This window comes from Fusarium graminearum, chromosome 1 (assembly GCF_000240135.3).
Source record: "Fusarium graminearum PH-1 chromosome 1, whole genome shotgun sequence".
Lineage (NCBI taxonomy): Eukaryota > Fungi > Ascomycota > Sordariomycetes > Hypocreales > Nectriaceae > Fusarium > Fusarium graminearum.
Window position 1 is genome coordinate 466,939 of NC_026474.1, and position 18,663 is coordinate 485,601.

Consider the following 18,663-nt stretch of genomic DNA (forward strand, 5'->3'; position numbering starts at 1 on the left):
CATGCTGGAATGGTGGTGTTCGTGTGCGTCTAATGGCAAAAACACGAGTTATCAACCCCACGATGTGGAATCTGACTCTCACACCGGAGACAAGATAATGTCTAGACTTGCGTTTCTGGGGTGTAAATCGCGCATTGCAAGCCTTTGTCTTTCCACGAGGTCACAGCGGCCGACGTAAGCGTTTGCAGCAATATTAAGTTGTAAACATCTGGTGCAAGAAGTAGACGAATAGAGTAATACGATACCTACTATTAAAGAGGTGTGCTCCCAGCTCATATCTTCTTGCTAATCATCATCGGCATCTGCATCTGCAGAAACCATTGCGACCATGTCTGTTCCCCATGATCCCCTGAACTTTATCCCCGCGGATCTCTTTTTCCCCACCGTCCCTAGCTTCCTAAAACCCCGGGATGTGGTGTCTGTTAAGTCGACAGACTCGATCAAACCTGATGACCTCAAGCGCTATGGAGCTCATATAGTTCTTGCAGGTGTCAACGGAGGCTCTCAAACACACTGCTTGGTCCAATTCGTCACTCCCTTGATCTGGAGAATTCGATACGACCCCAAGTACACCAGCCTCGAAGACTTTGAGAACACCAACACGTATGTAACACGAAAGCACCTCTGGCCTTACTCTAATTCCGTTATAGACGTACAATTGTCAGAGACACGTTCTCTGAACTGGTTGATGGTCTTCAACAAGAATACAGAGATTCTGACGCCTGGAATGCTTATCCTGCGAAAGATGAATGGTATTGGAGAACATCTTTTGAGAAAAAGTCGGACACCCACTGGGTTCTAACTGTGAGATCAAAGATCCATTGTTTAATCACCATACTGACGGAAGCAGTCCATCGAGTACGAGAACAAGGTTGCCATTGCTACACCCAAGACTAGCCTACACATCTTCTCGTCTCCGTTCCGCCTTGTGGTATGTTCATATTGCTCTTCGGATAGTTATTAGCTAACACATTTAAGGCTACCAGAAAGCTCAGGCTTTTGCAGGAGTCAGACCCAAGTCTCTTACAATCCGTTGGTGTTGACACGACTTCTGAAGTTGAACAGATCATCTGGCAAACCACCGATCAGACGTTTTCTTACCAGCAGAACTCAGACATTGATGCCATCAACAATGTCGTCCTCAACATTAAGAAACCTGGCCCTGCTGAGTATCTTGGATTTGGTGAGCAGGGTGGCAAGACTGTATTGAAGAAGCCCACTTACCTCAACTACTTCTGTAAGGCCTCCCGAGATCACGAATATGTGTTATACTAACTGTCTTCTTAGGCTATGATAACTTCAACTATCTCAAGGTCTATGGCAAGGGTGCACTGGACGGAAGAGAGCCACTGTATGTATCCCCCTTGAACTTCCATCTTCATGAACAAAGACTAATAGCGCAGCTACCAATCTTCCCCATTCTACTTGGAAATGAATGGAACCCCAACTCATCAAAACGTTACTGGCGTTCTGGTAGATAATTACTCGCAGGTTGCTATTGATCTCGGCAAGAATGATTCAAACATCATCAGCATCGCCACTCGGTTCAACACATTTGATGTATACATCATGACAGCTGATGACGTGCCAACTATGATCTGGTTTGTAACTTCCTTGTGGATATGTTCTAATCGAGACTGATGCGAGGTGCTAGGCAATACACCTCAATTGTGGGAAGACCCAAGCTCAAGCCCCGATACATTCTTGGACACCACCAGGGTTGTAAGTTGAACACTCAGATCAAATGAGCTATAGTAACGATTGCAGGCTATGGCTACGCCAATGAGGGTACCGTTAACAATGTCGTCGATGCTTATCGCGGGTCAAACATCCCGCTCGATGGAATGCACCTCGACGTGGACTTTCAAGTAGGTCAATTTCGCCTTTTCTAGTCTGTCACTAACGATTTCAGGAACGCTATCGAACATTCACAGCCAGCACGGTGAACTTTGGTGACACCAAAGCCTTTTTCAGCAATCTCAAGCAGAAAGGAATCAAAGCCTGCACCAACATCACACCCATCTTGACTCTTCGAACAGAGGTTTCGGGAGACTACAAGCACTTGGATGCCTTTTGGGATCACCAGAACCCGAAGAATCAGGGGAGTAAGTGTATGTTAGTGACTGACAACCGAAACCTCAATGGCCTGAACGACTATCCGCCAACATACTGGAGATACGATGGTCCCAACAACAATGGGCCACTTGCGAAGGGTGTTAACCCGACTTGTTATGGAAACGACGACTATTATCAACCTCAACGGCTGTCGTTCGCTGACTACCCCGGGGGCGAGGTATATGTGGATAACTATGACTTTCACGAGAACTACAACAGCGGATACCCATTCCATGGAGGTGTGAGCTATGGTCAAACACTGGGAACTGTAAGTATATGAACATCTACAAGATACACTGCTGACTCGCATAGCCTGGTTACTACCCTGACCTCAACAGAGCCGACGCCAGAAAGGTCTGGGGCGAGCAGTACCAAGACCTCTTTGACGATGGTCTCGAGTTTGTATGGCAAGACATGACCACACCCGCAGTAGGAAGGTCCTACGGCGACATGCTCGGCTTTCCGTCTCGACTCCAGATGACCGACGACAGCCCCGTCGGTGAACCAAAGACCAAAACCGCCATTGAACTCTGGTCCCTCTACTCATACAACCTCCATAAGGCAACATTCCATGGTTTGAACAATCTTAAAGGCCGAGATAACAAGCGCAACTTCATCATTGGCAGAGGTAGCCAAACTGGAATGCATCGATTCGCCGGTCTATGGACAGGTGACAACGGCAGCTCTTGGGACTTTTGGAAAATCTCTGTTGCTCAGGTCCTTGCACTTGGCTACAGCGGATTGACCATTGCTGGTGTCGATATGGGTGGCTTCACTTCTGACCCAACTTCCAACGCCCCTTATCCTCGTTGGTGTAATCCCGAGTTGCTCATTCGATGGTACTCTGGTGCTTTCCTACTCCCATGGTATCGAAACCATTACATGCAGCATTGGGACCAGGCTTCGAACCCGCCAGCGAAGGTTTTCCAGGTCAGTTATTACTAAGTGATTGATTCTCGTTGATACTAACTAGTTACAGGAACCTTGGGCGTTTAACGACGTCTTGTCGGGTCCATACGCTCACCTGATTCCTCAGGATCAACGCGTCTTGTATGAGGCTGTTGTTCCTATCTGTCGCTACTACGTCCAGCTTCGATACTCGCTTATCCAAGTCATGTACGATTACATGTTCGCCAACTTGATCAATGGTCTACCCATCGCTCGTGCAATGGTAAGCACCCACTTCTCTTTCACGTCTTCGACTCTTGCTAACCTAGTACTAGCTCATCACTGACCCTCTCGACACGAACCTGTTTAACAACAACGAGGATTTTATCGATACTCAGTATCTACTTGGCCACAACATCCTCATTTGCCCCGTCATGGATCCTCAAGTCTTCAACCGGGACATTTACCTCCCCGGCACAGACCTATGGTACCCTTCCAACCTTGAAGTTGACAACGGCAGGAATCTGGGTCATGATCCTATCCTCAAGCATGCTGCTAATTTGAAAGAGCCGGCACAGGGTGGCAGAATCATCAGCTACGGGTGCAGCATCCCTGCTACTTTCGGCAATCTTGACCAGATTCCTTTCGTCACTCCGGTCTATATTCGCGGCGGTACGTGTATTTTCCGAACGTTGTTGGCAGCCAACTAATTCTTTGCAGGTGCCATCATTCCCCAGATTGGCGTTCGTATGTCTATTGACGAGAACAACCTCAACCCACCGACAATTCACTTCTACCCCGGTGGCAAGAAGCCTTCAGTATGTCTCGAATCATATGTATCAGACATTGAACTGACATTTAATTAGCATTACTCGATGTACCTTGACGACGGCGTCAGCAAGGACAGCGCACCCAGCAACTTGCCCCAGTACAAGTACCAAGACCCTTCCAAGTCCAAGAAGGTCAAGGGCTATTACAAGGAATTGAAGATGAGCCAGGTACATATCTCAACTTGATCACATTATGGCATAGCTAACAAGAGTACAGGCGACCACCGGCACCTCGCGCACCTTGACACTCCATCATCCATGGGACGGATTCGATGCCACGGCAACAGTCGGCGATACTTACCACCTTGCTGTTTGGACTGTCAAGACCGACAGTTCGCCTCAAGTCCAAGTTTCGTTCGAGGATGAGAATGGGAAGACTATCAGCGATCCTGGTCTGCAGTACAACTACAACAGCGACCGAGGTGTCTTGACTGTGAACGTTCCTGTGGCTCTTGTGCCGTCTCATGACCACCCTGCCAGCATCAATGGTGCTTCGACTAATGGCATTACCAATGGTGTCACGAACGGTACTTCAGTCCAGAAACCACTTATCGCCGTGAAGATTACTGGTCTTTCCTGAGGGTAGTGAGGGAGGGGAAAATATGACAACCGCGACTCGAATAATATTTCCTATGTGTTTCATCAACCTAATAACTAAGATAGTGTCAGATTGTTCAGAATGAATACTACTGCGTATTTCTTGAACGAAGAGACCGACGGTTGGCACATGTGAACACTGATAATGGATACTCGAATACCACTCGAATAACAGTGAATAATAACTATCCCTTAGGGTATTAGAAAGATTTTAACCGCTAGAAATATAAGAGATAAGATTATTAGTTCAGCTTATGCTAATTAGACTATACTCTTTAGGCTATTTATTGTTATAACCTAAAACTTAGACTATGAGGTAAAGTTTTCTATTACCCAGTAGCCATCGAGTGACCCTTATATAGCTTGTTATCATTAGGTGATAACGTTTCATAGTCCATCTTGATCTTCAAATGCTAGATCCTCGAATCTTTTATTAACATCGGATAATGAAAAGACAGAAATATGTGGTAGCGAGTCATCCAAGAAGGGTGCCCTTAACAGTACGGTATCAGTAGCAAGACAGAGATATAAACCTAACATCTGACTTCATCTACCCCATCCCATCGACAACAAGACTCTGCCAACTAACACTCCAATCCCCCGACCTCCTCCTCCCCTCCCAAATCAACGGCACAACCACCCTCGCCGGCTCCCTCGTAAAATAAACCCCCCTCTCATCCGTCACTCCAAGACAAACCAACGCTCTCTCCTGCAACTCCGGCGTCACCGCTTCACACCCTGCCACAAAAGCAGGCCACGCCAAACTCGTCGCAAAGTCCTGCTCGTCTATCAAATCGCTCAAGCAAGGCTCTAGATAATCTAGCGTTTTTCGAACAAGATCTTGCAGAATCATGGCGTTCATGTCGTAGACGCGCCGGTAGAAGTAGATTACTAGGGCTTGGTGGATGGCGAGTGTCATGGAGCGGATTTGGGGTTGTGTGACGAGATCGGTTGTTCTGCAGGATACTTCGACGGGTCCTGTAGGGTCAAGAGTGGAAGGCCAGCCCCATATTCTGTTTTCTAGTGTTTTTGTATGTTTTGCTAATGCCTCTGATATACCAGGATTGCACCGCGCCACATTCTCCAAACGAGCTTTCTCATTCGAGAGAGAAACAGTCTGACTCAAAAGCGTCATCAGACTCTCCGGAATCCCATATATAACAGGGTAAAGAGTATGATTCCAACGCCCTTGGACTTCCAAGTGGATATCGTTGTAGCCTATATCGTCTGTCTTTTCTTGTGCAGGGTCAAGACCAATGTTCAAACCCTCTTCCGTGATACGAAACGTTCGACTGAGTTCTTGGACTTGGTTTTCTTTGGCGGAACTCTCAGTGATTGCTTCTGTGCAGAGAGACATGCTTTCTGCGATGACGCGTAGGTGAGTGTACATGTGGTGTAGAAGACGGGTCTTGAAGGGGTTTTGGTTGACTAAACCTCTTAGTCGAATAAGACGTTCTGCATCGAGGAGGAATATTCTAAAGGCACGAGTCCCATTATGGAGCTGACTACGTCAGTGTTTGGCTAATGATAGTAGGGGTAGAGCTTACCGAAGTCATAGCCATAGCGAGAATGGCCATCAAAAGCTCTTTATAACTAGCCTGCTTTGGCCCAAACATCTCACGCTGAAGCGCCTCTCTCAAATGACCCTGTGCTCGTTCATGGTTCTTCAATCCAATTTCCTTCCATTTTGAATCAGATCCCGAGATATGAAGTTGCAGGGCACTGTGAGCGAGAAGGGTATAAAATATGGACGAACGAGTATGAGATGCTTCATTCCATAGAGATAACTCTGCAAAGGTCTCGAGCGCACAGGGGAGAAATATTATTTCCCAGGGTGATTTACGCTTTGCCTGCATTGTTGACCGACGAGCCATGTTCTGTCTGTAGTGTCTGAGTAGATGCCCTGCTTCTTCGGGTATACCTGCGCGGCTGTGTGATGTTTCTGTCGGGTATGGGATTATATCCGTAACACGTTCTGAATCGAGATTTTCTTCTGCTTCAAGCTCGGGAGTACCGATAACCCGTGACATGAACCCAGGGCTGAAGATTAGTCCTTCGGCACCCGTAAGGTCATCTATAAAGAAGCCCGTTATTGAGGAGTCGTGTACTTGATTGACTATACTTGGATCCTCGATGATCTCAAAATGCGGGTCTAGTGATGCAGCAAAGATATCCAATTCATCAGTAGGAAGTTGATCCGGCCAATCTGATCGCTGAATATCCTCGACAAAGCTGTCTGTTTCGGGATACATGCTTGTAAAGGTATCATCGGTATTAGTATCCGGCGAGCACTCGACAGTATCGGGAGATACAGAGTCTCCAATTGACTGGAACACTCCAAATGGACCTTTGACCAAAGCTGAGCCAGAATTATCAATTGCCATCTTCTCACCAGCCGAGTCAATATCAGCTAGCAGAGACGCAGCAGTTCTTCTGTCCAGACTCTGTGAGAGCTCATCACTCATCAACTTGCGCTGAGTCTCTACTCCACAAATTAGCTTCATCTACTATGCGACTGATCGGAAGACGTGCCGGAGAAGAGTGGATACCGATACTCGGAACCCCGATGACTCTGCTGCAACTCGGGTCTGACAGCATCATCCGCGATCCAAAACAGCTTCGCCCCGTATCCTCCACATGTCAACCCCAGGCGTTGGCAAGTGCCGCATTGGGGTTGAGCTTCATCGCATTTTGCGTGTCTGCTTCGACAGGTGCGGCAGCCTGTAAAGGTTCTTGTCCGCTCTATCTTGGCGCCAACTGAACCTTGTAGTTTGGGCATTTGAGCAGAAACACAGAGTGTAGAGTGACGAGAAAGGAAGGTGGATTATTCAAGAGGATTGAGAAAGATATTGATCTGTTTCTGAATGGAAATGGACATGGAGGATATGGCTTGTTGGTATTGTCTGTCTTGCCATGACGAAAAGGGAATGTTTCCGCGGCTGGACGATATCTGTGGGTAACAGAAAGATCGGGTTAGCCTCCAACTTTTAGGGTAACGTATTTGATAAGCGAGCGTGACAGATAAGCGAACGTGACATAAATCCCTCAACCTTATACCTAACCATCTGATCAGTTAATTCTTAACCATTTATAATGCTACAGCCTTTAGATAAAGCTAGAGTTATTCTTACCCTTTAAGCCCTTTAAAATAACCTAAAACTAAATACCTAATATACTGCTGAGATCTATTAAGTTAGGCAAATAAAGCTATATTACTACCAATAAGGTATTTAATTAAGATGCAATTCTATACTTAATTTATAGAAACTATCTAATTAGGAAGAGGATATAATAGTTTAATTTCTTTTTAACCTAGATTTATATAGATTCCCCTTATAACTGCATTTTATAGAAGAAATAGCTAATTCCCTACTTATAGACTATAATATATTACCTATTAGTATATATTAAATATATAACTTTATTGTAAGAGTACAGGTGGCATGCTGCACTTTCCCAATAGACTAAAAGATCAAGCAGTTATGGCATAATGTGCCATAGCTGTGCCACACATCCATATATAAGGGGCCCGAGCCTTCTGCGGAGGTTCGGCGACTTCAATACCCTTACATTTATTAAGTAATAACTAGAGCTAAAAATATATATATTTTAAAGATATAACTATTAGAGAGCTAAATATAAAAATCTAATTATTATTTATAGCTAGTTTTAACTTATAAAGAATATAATTATAAAATATAATATCTAATTAAATAATATTTAGAATTTTAATAAGATTAGCTTTATAATAGGCTTTATATAATTTAGAATAATTATTATAGCTATAAAGAGGTAAAAGAAATTAAAATTAATATAGCCTAGAAACTATAAATAGATTATTATAATTAAGGTAATTAATACTAAAAGTTAATTAATCCTACTATTTATTATTAATTTAAGCTAATATTACCTTATAAATTAGTATTAAAAATATAACCTCCTTAATAATTAAATTATTATATTAAGCTAAAATAAATAAACTAATAACTAGCTTAATTTTAATTAATTAAAATATTTTAATTAGTTTATAATTAAATAATTAGTTAATTCTTATTATTTTTTAATTTTTAATAGTTATAAAAGTTATTATTTTATTAAATTTAAGAAATATTATAAAAAGAAGAATATTATTATATTTTATATACCTACTTATACCTCTTATTTATTTTAACCTCTTAATATTAAGTACTTTAGGCCTTTAAAAAAGGCTTATAATTAATAAATAGAGTATTTAATTAAATACTTTATAACTTATATTTTTAAAATTAAGTTCTTTAATACCTTCTATATTATATATAAAGCTATTTTTACTAAAAGTAATATATAAAGAGGTTTTAAAGGGGCTAGGCTTACTCCTTTTAACTTAAATTATATTATCTTAAAGCTTAATATATAGCTATAGACTTTAACCTCTTTAGTAAAGGTTATTAAACCTTCTCCTCTTTAGACTTTAAAGACCTTAATAATAGCTAATAAGGCTTAATCTTAAAATAAATACCTTAAGAATTAAATTAAAAGATATTAAAATAGCTCCTTAAAGTTAATTATTAAAGCTATTTAGTCTCTTATTAAGGTAATAAAGAGATCTATATATAAGACTATTTTAATAAGAAATAAAATTTAAAACCTTTAAAAAAGAAATAAAAAGCTAAATTAATATTAAAAGTTAAAAAAAATTAAATTATAAAAAAAAGACCTTATAATTATAAAAAAAGTATTATAAGTAATTAATTAGATAGATATTAATATATAAGTAGTAAGTAAATTATTAAAAAGTAGTAATTAAAGAAAGTTAATTAAATTAGGTATTTAATAATATAGTATATATAATAAGACTAAATATAATATAAGGACCTATTAGGTAGTTCTAAAAGCATCTAGAGAAGAGTATAGTAAGTAATTTTAATTAATTAGATAATTTATTATATTTTTATTATATATTATTTAATAATAGTTAAGATTCTTATTATATTCGCTTGTCTATCACGCTCGCTTATTAAATACGTTATACAAATAAACAGCCTAGAGACTATAGTTTTAGTAGCATAAAATGACTTATTAATTTCGTCACTTATGTTCTCAGCGGCCACTTTTTCTGATACCCCGAGTTTGGTAGCAAGATCTGGAGGCGTGTATTAGCCAGTCAGCTATAATTGTTCAATTTTATGGAAATATACGGTATTACCCGTGGGTCTGAGTTATAAGAAAGGCCGATCCACTCTCCTCTGGAGCTGTCACTTAATGGTTTATATAACGTTAATAAAAAAAGAGGTTGCCTTGTATCGAGAGTCATATAAAGTAGGGCATAAACGCAATCTTAATCTCGCATAATACAAAATCAATACCTCCTTAATAACCTATATCCCCTTCTTCCTTCTTCTAATATAACTAAAGAAAAAACCACTCTCTTAGTTATATACAATCTACTGTTAGAAGAAGGCACTTTGTGTTATGCAAAGTTATGTTGCGTAGCTAGGCAGGTTGTAGATTGAATCACCGAGCGCGTCACGTGACACACTCACCGGTCTAAACGTAAAGTAATTGTATTCTGGGGCCGTCACGTTGTTCCGACTCGCAAGTACCCTGTTCTCTTTACTATATACATCCAGTTAGCACTAGTTAGTATAGTTAGCTTACCAGCTATCAATAAGACTTCTTTACCTGAATACGCTTAAACCGCTCTATTTACTATTAAGAGACGTGATACTTCGCAACTGCTTAGTGATAACGCCCTACGAATCCGCCAATATAAACCTAGCACGGACTAGTTTACCCCTTAGGAACCCAAACTGTCACATATTATCTTAAGAAAATAGCTTATATACTACTTATAACTACTATATTATTTTATTAGCTCTAAGTATTTATTAAGTTAAAATAATACTTAGACTAGTAACTAGGTACCTATATAATAAATTAATAAATTAATAAATTAATAAATTAATAAATTAATAAATTAATAAATTAATAAATTAATAAATTAATAAATTAATAAATTAATAAATTAATAAATTAATAAATTAATAAATAAGGCACAGTATAAAATGTTTTTACTATCTTTATAAACTTGCAATACCAAAGCCTGCACCAGATTTCCGTACCCCTAGCATTGACCTAGAGATATCTTTAATTGCTGCAGCGCCACTCAGCACCATTGTACGCCACAGCTCTCTCTCTAGGATGTTCAACACTGTCTCTACCCCCTGTTGCCCATTCACAGCTAAACCCCATAGCGCTGACTGTCCCAATAGACAGAGATCTGCCCCTAAAGCTAGGGCTTTAAAAACGTCTGAGCCCTTACTGATCCCACCGTCATATAAAACCGGAATGCGGCCCTTTACAGCGTCAGAAACTTCAGGTAAAGCCTCAAGAGTTGCTGGAACACTGTCGAGTTGACGACCTCCGTGATTTGACACAATGATAGCGTCGACACCTGCTTCTACTGATAAGAGGGCGTCTTCAGCTGTGAGAATTCCCTTGAGTATGATCTTCATGTTTGTTTGAGATCGTAGCCAGGGAATTGTCTCTGCCCACGTCAAGGCCGAGTCAATGAGAAGATCCGAATGCTCCCTCTCAATCTTAGCAGCCTCTTCCGCAGTCTCCGCATTCAGAATCAATCGACCCTTGGATGCGCCACCGCCTTTGATTGTAGTCATGTTAGCCATGCTCAAATCAGCAGGCAACTTCAACGGATTCTTCCGTTCGTGCAGGCGATTCCCCATGGTCGTCGTATCCACTGTCAGCACGAGAGCTTCATAGCCCGCTCGTTCTGCTCGCTCGATAAGCTCTTTCGTTATATCACGGGAACGAACAAAGTATAGTTGGAACCATGGTTTAGGATACTTCCCGTCGCGTTTTGGTAGGGCTTGGGCGACGTCTTCGAGGGATGTTGTCGCGTTGGAAGACAGGCAGATGTTAGTGCGACGGGCAAAAGCGGCTCGGGCAACGTCTATCTCGCCGTTGTATCCAGCTAGTCGCTGATATGCGCTCGGTGCGATTGCTATGGGTATGTCGTAGTATTTCCCGAATATCCGTGTTGAAGTATCAATTGAAGATATATTTCGAAGAATGCGTGGACGAATGACAAGACTATCGATGTAAACTGATTAGTATCTGACTCGTCTTCATGTGGGAGCTGTAATGAGGTGATAAGGTAAGGCGTGAAAAGAGGCTTCAGCCCCTTCACCCGTTCACCCGTTCACCCGTTCACGTTCATGCCCTCACGCGACGTGACCGACTGTCACCTGTCGCATTTGGCCAGGTCTAGGGTAGTAACACTCACGTTCTATATACCTCTTGATTCCGCAAAGTTGTCACTTGATCATCAGCTCCATCAGCGTAATAGCGCCAGACATATGCCGGTAAGATCTTTTGAGCCAAGGCTTTGATTTCGTCGACCGTGATTGGCTTTTCGTTCTCTGCTTCCATTTTACCTTGGATACGAGTTTTAGTTTTTCTGTGTAGTCAGTTACTTGGTCTGGTTCTTGGAGTGAAGGGGTTAGAGATGAAGATGGGAAGATGAATCGTAACAATATTTCGCGTATAAGTATCACTCGACTAATGATCATTACAATTTAGCGATACTCAGTGGACTTGGCAACTGAGTTTCATTACGCCAAGTGCCACTGAGATCGTCGGGAGTCCGACGATGAGCGCCGTTAGCTTCGGGCGGAGTCAGCGAGATCTTCCTCGCATCTCGGGGACCCATGCCGAGATGATCTGTCATCAATACGTTATCAGTATTGCATGAATGAATAGCAAGATTGAACTCGCTCTCTATCCGCTTCAATGTCCGAACAACGACTATTCGCCTGCGAGCGGTGTTCACGTCGTAAACAACGATGCGATCGCACAATCCCCGTCTGTCAACCATGCCAAGAAGCTCAAGCCGAATGCACTGGGTCAGCGTCCGAGGGGACTGTTATTTCCGGTAATGACAGAATTATCGCGCGGAAAGGACCTGTCACACGACTGCTCGAGCAAATTGAGGCCTTGGAGGAGAAGCTTCGGGGTCATGACCGAGGAGAGCCTGGCAGTGGTAACGCTTCTGCAGCGGTTGAGCATGATAGACTGTCACCAGATGCTGCCGCAGGGCCATCTGAGCACCAGGACAAGGCAACTTTACCACACTCCCCAAGCATGAACATGAGATTCCTTTCCCTAAGCGCCATGGCTGAGCCACCTTCTCGTCGTGGCGAGTTCCTCAAACACCTCTCCACTCCGCGGTTAATCGCAGGCATCACAAAGACCTACGGTGGTGACCCTGAGTCTACTGCTCGCCCTGACTCACTATGGGAAGGCATATCGACATATCTCCACCATCCACAGGGCAGTAAACATCGGTTACGTATCCCCCCAGCAGATGTGAACAAGGCTCTTGAGATATACCTTGCGGTGGTCGACTTTCGCTTTCCACGTCTCGCCGTGGACAAGGTACTAGCGGGCATCGACGCTATATCACACCCCGAGGAGGACCATTTCAGAAGGGTTGTCGCTACGGATCCTGCGCATGTGTTTATGGCGTACGCTGTCATAACTATTGTGCCGCTGGTCAGCGATTCATATCCTATTTCACAAGGATCCTGGATTGCGGTGCATGTCCTCGGAAAATGCATGGAGTTACTCGACAGGGTGTTTAATCAGGAAGATGGCCTCGATATCATCCAGTGTCTACAGCTACTTGTTATCCTTGCCGTGCACTGTTCTGCTGCTGGCTCAGCCTGGCATCTTTCTAGCTTCGCGATGAATAAGTGTATCGCCTTGGGCTATCATCGTGAAGATGTCAAGTCTGCTTCGGTGTCGCTGTTGGATGTTCAACAGAGAAGATGGGCGTTTTGGGGATGTTATTTTCTGGATGTCTTGATATGCGCCGCGCTTGACAGACCGCCGAGTATCGATGTGAAACATATCACCACTCCTCTGCCAGATTCTGCCTCGAATTCGCCTAGTCAATGTGCACAGCATGGACAGATAATCTTGGATCTCCGAACCTCTCCATCCGCGACCCATCGCCTCATCGCTCGGGATGTGTATCACAAGCAACTATTCCAATATGCCCGGCTTCTATCCCAGGTTATTATTGAGACTACTGAAAGTTCCCAATCGTCACCCCCTTGCGACGACTTCGAGCATCAGCTCGGGCAGGCCATCAGTTGGAGGATCAATTCATTGCCCCACAATGAGCCAGACCGCTGTAACATCTATCTCTTCCAGACCTCTTTATATAACACCCTCATACTACGCCTGTCAATTAGGGAACTGCTGGTTCTATTTTCTTTTGGACCTGAATTGCATGACCCCGAGCCTACACCTGAGGCAATCACCATGTTTCTAGGCGACATTAATATCGAGGAGAGCCGGATGAAGAGATTGAAGATTGCACAAATATGCGCAGCTGTAGCTCGAAGTTTGGATCGCGTTCACATGGCCGGTCGTTCTTATCTCTCTCTGATCACTGGCTACAGCTCTTTGACCATGGCATTCGCGTGTTTATACTTAATGGCTGTTCGAACCATCGTCAGGAACAGAGTAGGAGAGAATACCACCTGGCACGCTCCTCAAAGTCACTTGGGGTCAGATGCTTCAAGTATGAGATGGCACACGCCACCACCCTCAGCGCCTTTCCAGAATTCTGCAGATACCGTAACATCATATGTCCCCAATTCCTCACGCTCTTATCATCTATCACCCGAAGGTGAGGCATGGGCGGATGGACTTGAGGTTGGTAGTGTCAATGATGCATTTCATATTGCCATTGCTAAAGTTGACGTAGTGGGAAGACAATTCCCTCGACTCAATCACTATGGTCGTATGGCTCTAGATATTCGTAAGCTTCTGATATCAATGTCAAGCCCAGCTTCAGTCTTCTCGTCAGCTGAGGTTATTGGTGATCAGCTCGGAGCAATCAAGGACGGCGCTCGGGATACTGGACCAATGTATTTAAGACAGCTCACGGCCGCCATCTTGTGTATAATCTCTCAGGCTGGACCGAATTGAGCAAAAGTTCTCCGTATGTAACGAAGCTTATCTGAGACTATTCGGGAGACTCTTAATGGTCAAACTTCATGGAATAAGTACAAACCGTGGCACTAGTACAGCCTAATGCTACTCGTGTCCTTACCAACTGTTTTTGTTAAGGGTAAGATAGTGCGGGGTTGCGATATTGCTACCTTCGGACCTAAACCTCGCAAGGCGCCCGATGTCTAATGCCGAGGACTTGGCTAGATAACAAAGTCTTCCAACGACGATCCGCGACGTGTTTGGTTCACTATATAGTTGTAACTTGGAATCTTGTCCAGAAGCCACTCATACCATCTTTCACATTGGTTCGATACCGATCACCACACCAATGGCTGATTCCGCCACCAAACCTGAACTTTACATCCTCAGTGACTTTCACCCAGAGGCTGTAAAGTACGCCCAAAGGTCCTTTGACTGCATCCTCTACGGCGATCCACGCACAAAGAATTGGCACCCTCACGCCACAGCAATCCTTATCAAGGATTACTACATCACAGAGGACGACCTCGCCTCGGCACCGCAACTGAGAGTCATTGGCAAACAGGGCGTCGGCTTGGATAAGATTGACGTCGAGGCTTGCAAAAGACATAATGTTAAAGTTTGCAACACTCCTGGCGTTAATGCCTCGGCTGTGGCAGAGATGACGCTTTGTCTGGCATTGACTGTCGCTCGGGAAGTGCCCGACGTGGTAATCAGACAGAAAATCCAGGGCGAAGCTATCCGAAAAGAGACCGTCGCCGGAATGCTGCTGTCTAGAAAGATCATTGGAGTTGTAGGCATGGGCCATATCGGTCAAGCTATTGCACAAATGTTCGTCGGCGGACTGCAAGCAGAAATCATTGCTTTCGATCCATATTTCCACGACAACCAAGGCCCCTGGGACACGATCCCCTACAAACGCGTCGAGACTCTCACTGAGCTTCTCGAGGTCGCAGACGTGGTGACACTACATGTCCCCCTCACTCACAGTACGAAGAACATGATTGCAGCGCCACAGCTGAAGCAGATGAAGAAAACAGCCATATTGATCAACACAGCACGTGGGGGGATTGTCAACGAGGAAGATCTGGCAGATGCTTTGGATAAGGGCGAGATTTGGGGAGCTGGCTTTGACTGCCATTGCGAGGAGCCGCCGACATTGGCAAAGTATGAGAGGCTTTGGAACTGTCCGCGTTTCGTTGGGACGCCGCATATTGCTGCTGCGACGGATGAGACTCAAATCGCTACGATCAACGGGGCTACAGATGGTATTCTTCAGTTTCTGCGTGACAATAAGAAGTCAGTCGTCAGATAGATAAAGTCGCAAGGTTGCTAGGGAGCACTGCTCAATGCATATCGACGTAGGCTGAAATTGCTGAATCAAACAGTTGCAATGGAACATAGCGTCCTGTGAAACTAAGCTAAAAGTCTGATGAACTTGCCGGAGACTCTTCCCATGGAACCACGGTATCCCACAGAAACTCAGACAAGCCCGCTGAGATGCCCTCTACCCCTAACACATAGGCAAGTGGCCACCCTTCTGGCATTACATCCTCACTCATTCCACACTGCGGGTTAACCGCCTGAACGTTTGTGAGATCAAGGTCGTTCATGCCACCCATATCCAGCGGATGCTCTATATTCAAGACAGTGTTATTCTCAGCGTTTGAAGTATTGGAGGGTGGGGTTTCGCGAAATGGATGTGTTTCATAACCTTCCGCAGTACCTTCCAGCACCAGCTGCGTAGACTGTTCTTCTGAGAATCCTGCCGTTTCCAACTGGCGGCGCAGCCTTTGGAAAAACTGGTTATATACAGCCATATCTGGCATAGACTCTGCGAACCATGATAGCAATGAACCAGCTACAGATAGATCATTCCATATATCTCTCGCGCCAGCGATCCACCGGTCATCAACAAGATCTCGCAGCCAGTCATCAGCATCTATTCCAGACGATCTTGTCTGGTGATTACGTACATTCTGTGGATGGATGTACGTCTCGAGCATTGCAAGGATAACCAACGCCGCAGTGAATATAAGGTGCATATAGGCTCTCGAGAAAGTAATCATATTCCGACCCCGCAAAGCAGCGAAGGAACAGATGATTGCGCGAGCGGCTTGCAGACAGGGTTCGAGAAGTACACCAGGCGGTAGCAGGGCTTTAGAGCCCAAAACCTCAATAGTTGCACGGATGAGACGAAGTCGTTCTTCCTGGTATGTCAACTCAAAGAACTCTCTTGTCTCCATTAAGCAGCTCGGGTTATCAAATAATGGCGCTGACTCATGCCAACTGCGTAGATCGTGATGAAAACAGAGTAGCTGACACAACTCTCCACCTAGGTCGGGAGTCGAAGTTGCAGATGGTCCGACACTAAATAATGCAGAAGACGGTCTTCTCTCCTCCATCGCGGATTGGATTTCAGATGAAAGGCGTCCCATTCCGATCAACCATCGGAAAACCGAGAGGTCTCCTCCGTGGGGCGGAATTGGGTCCGGGATATCGGTGGAGATGAGCTTGTCCGCTATTGCGAATGGACGCCCTAAAGTCCTCGACGAGAATCTATCTAAGAGATAAGCCGCCCAAAAGACACTCTGGCACTGTTGAAGGAGCGAGGTATCATTGCCGCATAATTTGGGGCGTCGTCTATGTAGATCCAGCTCGATGCAACTTCTCATACAGAGACGACTCAGCTCCCACAGCGAGCATCCTGTCGATTGCATCAGCACCCGAGAGAGCGGCAGGCCTGGTGAAGTGGACCTCATACATACCAATGTTGTAATAGACACCAAAGCGAGCAATTAATATGAGGTTTTCAATATTTCCAAGTGTATTGTAGCGAGATTCTGCAGGAGGATTCATCTCTAAAGCGGCGCTGAAGAAACCGAAAGGATGCTGATCCAATGTCTTTTCCCGAAACAGTCGTATGCTGCCAATAGCAATGGCCATATAGAGCTGGAAGATATCGTGCCTCTGCTCAACTGTCAAGTTGATCCTTTCTTGGGTGCTCCAGTCCGGAACCCGCTCAAGGCAGCTTTGCAGCACCTCTCGCTTGAGAAACGGGTGTGCGACGTGAAACTCTTTGAAGCTGCGATCCGTGAGACTTTGATGGTGGTAGTACGCAGGGGAATTGATAGCAGATTTAACTTACTAATGATCAATGGCTTGCACAGCGATGTGAGGAGCTGGGAACGGATGGGGTGAATGGTACTCAATACGAGTGAGCGTTGTTGGGACGTCGTCTGATGGCCGCGATAAACCATGCTGTAACCGATCCGACGCCGAATGAAACTGTGAGAGTAAGAAACTGTGCAAAAGCCGGTCAGCGTCTCAGCTAATCACCTCAAGAAGAGTCAAGGCAAACCTGACGCCCGTATCTTGACCAACATAGCGAAAAACGTCCGGTGGACGTGTGATTCGACCAATGTTTGCTTGACGAGAAGTTAGAGGGTCATCTTGAACTGCAACTGAAGTATCAATCGCTGCTGCCCTCTCTTGAAGGTCTTTCAACCTTTGCTCCAGTGCAAATACTTCCCTAAAGCAAAAGTCCTAGTGAGCATCTCTCTTCACATCCAGCTCGTCATGAGAACTTACTCTCGAGTGTAAGGTCTTTGGGTCGATGGATCGGCAATTATGCACGGTGTATTGGCTTTGAGGCAGCCTTTGCATATGGGAAACTCGGCTCCGCACTGACATTGAGAGATTAGTCCACAGCAGATTTTGCAATACTAGGCCTGTGTACCTTGACCTTTCGCGATCGGCATCTTTCACAGGCTGCTGCGCTTGCAGGCCCGTTGTCAACTTGGGATGTTTGTCGCGCTCTTTTCTTAGGTGGCTGTGACATTTTCTGAGTCTGAAGTGTGTGTACTAGATGGCAGCTGCGGGAGATTCGATGTCACAACATCACGACAAATCGATTGCCTAACATCAACAGCTGCGATAAAGTCGCAATCTGTCATGTCATGTCCTCATGCTGATGAGTCTAGACCCCGTCACCCCCGCAGAGTTGCTGTTATCCCGGGGAGAGTGCGGAGAAGCTGTGGTTCCCTAGCTCGTCTGATGCTGGTCGGACCAAGAGCGAAGCTAAAATAGCGAGGAGTGTAATATGCTCGGCCACCATGCGATTGGCTCGGGCTGTTACCCCGGATCCAAACCCCAGAATCTGCCCCGAAAGCAGAAACCCCAAAGAATCTCGCCCCACCCCTTGACGAGAGCTGGGAGAAAAACATATATGAAG

The 18,663-nt window shown here is 44.6% G+C and overlaps 6 protein-coding genes across 6 annotated transcripts; 3 read left to right on the forward strand and 3 right to left on the reverse strand.

Annotated features, from left to right (window-relative positions):
- Positions 1-328: 328 nt before the first annotated feature.
- On the forward strand, positions 329-4,413 carry FGSG_00143 (uncharacterized protein; the record flags this gene model as incomplete). The annotated part of the gene is made up of 15 exons (XM_011317445.1): positions 329-603; positions 651-804; positions 851-931; positions 979-1,237; positions 1,288-1,351; positions 1,404-1,601; positions 1,655-1,722; positions 1,768-1,872; positions 2,121-2,383; positions 2,428-3,045; positions 3,095-3,286; positions 3,339-3,675; positions 3,724-3,821; positions 3,870-4,001; positions 4,051-4,413. 15 exons carry the CDS (start codon positions 329-331, stop codon positions 4,411-4,413), a joined length of 3,207 nt encoding a protein of 1,068 aa, XP_011315747.1.
- Positions 4,414-4,817: 404 nt separating this feature from the next.
- FGSG_00144 (uncharacterized protein) lies at positions 4,818-7,209 on the reverse strand (the record flags this gene model as incomplete). The annotated part of the gene is made up of 4 exons (XM_011317446.1): positions 4,818-4,923; positions 5,168-5,931; positions 5,978-6,912; positions 6,939-7,209. The coding sequence occupies 4 exons, from the start codon at positions 7,207-7,209 to the stop codon at positions 4,818-4,820; spliced, it is 2,076 nt and encodes a 691-aa protein (XP_011315748.1).
- A 3,280-nt stretch (positions 7,210-10,489) lies between these two features.
- FGSG_00145 (uncharacterized protein) lies at positions 10,490-11,858 on the reverse strand (the record flags this gene model as incomplete). Its single annotated transcript, XM_011317447.1, has 2 exons — positions 10,490-11,519; positions 11,713-11,858. 2 exons carry the CDS (start codon positions 11,856-11,858, stop codon positions 10,490-10,492), a joined length of 1,176 nt encoding a protein of 391 aa, XP_011315749.1.
- Positions 11,859-12,218: 360 nt separating this feature from the next.
- On the forward strand, positions 12,219-14,426 carry FGSG_11683 (uncharacterized protein; the record flags this gene model as incomplete). The annotated part of the gene is made up of 1 exon (XM_011317448.1): positions 12,219-14,426. The coding sequence occupies one exon, from the start codon at positions 12,219-12,221 to the stop codon at positions 14,424-14,426; it is 2,208 nt and encodes a 735-aa protein (XP_011315750.1).
- A 352-nt stretch (positions 14,427-14,778) lies between these two features.
- Positions 14,779-15,744, forward strand: FGSG_11684 (uncharacterized protein; the record flags this gene model as incomplete). Its single annotated transcript, XM_011317449.1, has 1 exon — positions 14,779-15,744. The coding sequence occupies one exon, from the start codon at positions 14,779-14,781 to the stop codon at positions 15,742-15,744; it is 966 nt and encodes a 321-aa protein (XP_011315751.1).
- A 106-nt stretch (positions 15,745-15,850) lies between these two features.
- Positions 15,851-18,270, reverse strand: FGSG_00147 (uncharacterized protein; the record flags this gene model as incomplete). Its single annotated transcript, XM_011317450.1, has 6 exons — positions 15,851-17,072; positions 17,107-17,529; positions 17,578-17,733; positions 17,791-17,961; positions 18,021-18,115; positions 18,169-18,270. 6 exons carry the CDS (start codon positions 18,268-18,270, stop codon positions 15,851-15,853), a joined length of 2,169 nt encoding a protein of 722 aa, XP_011315752.1.
- Between the last annotated feature and the right edge of the window lie 393 nt (positions 18,271-18,663).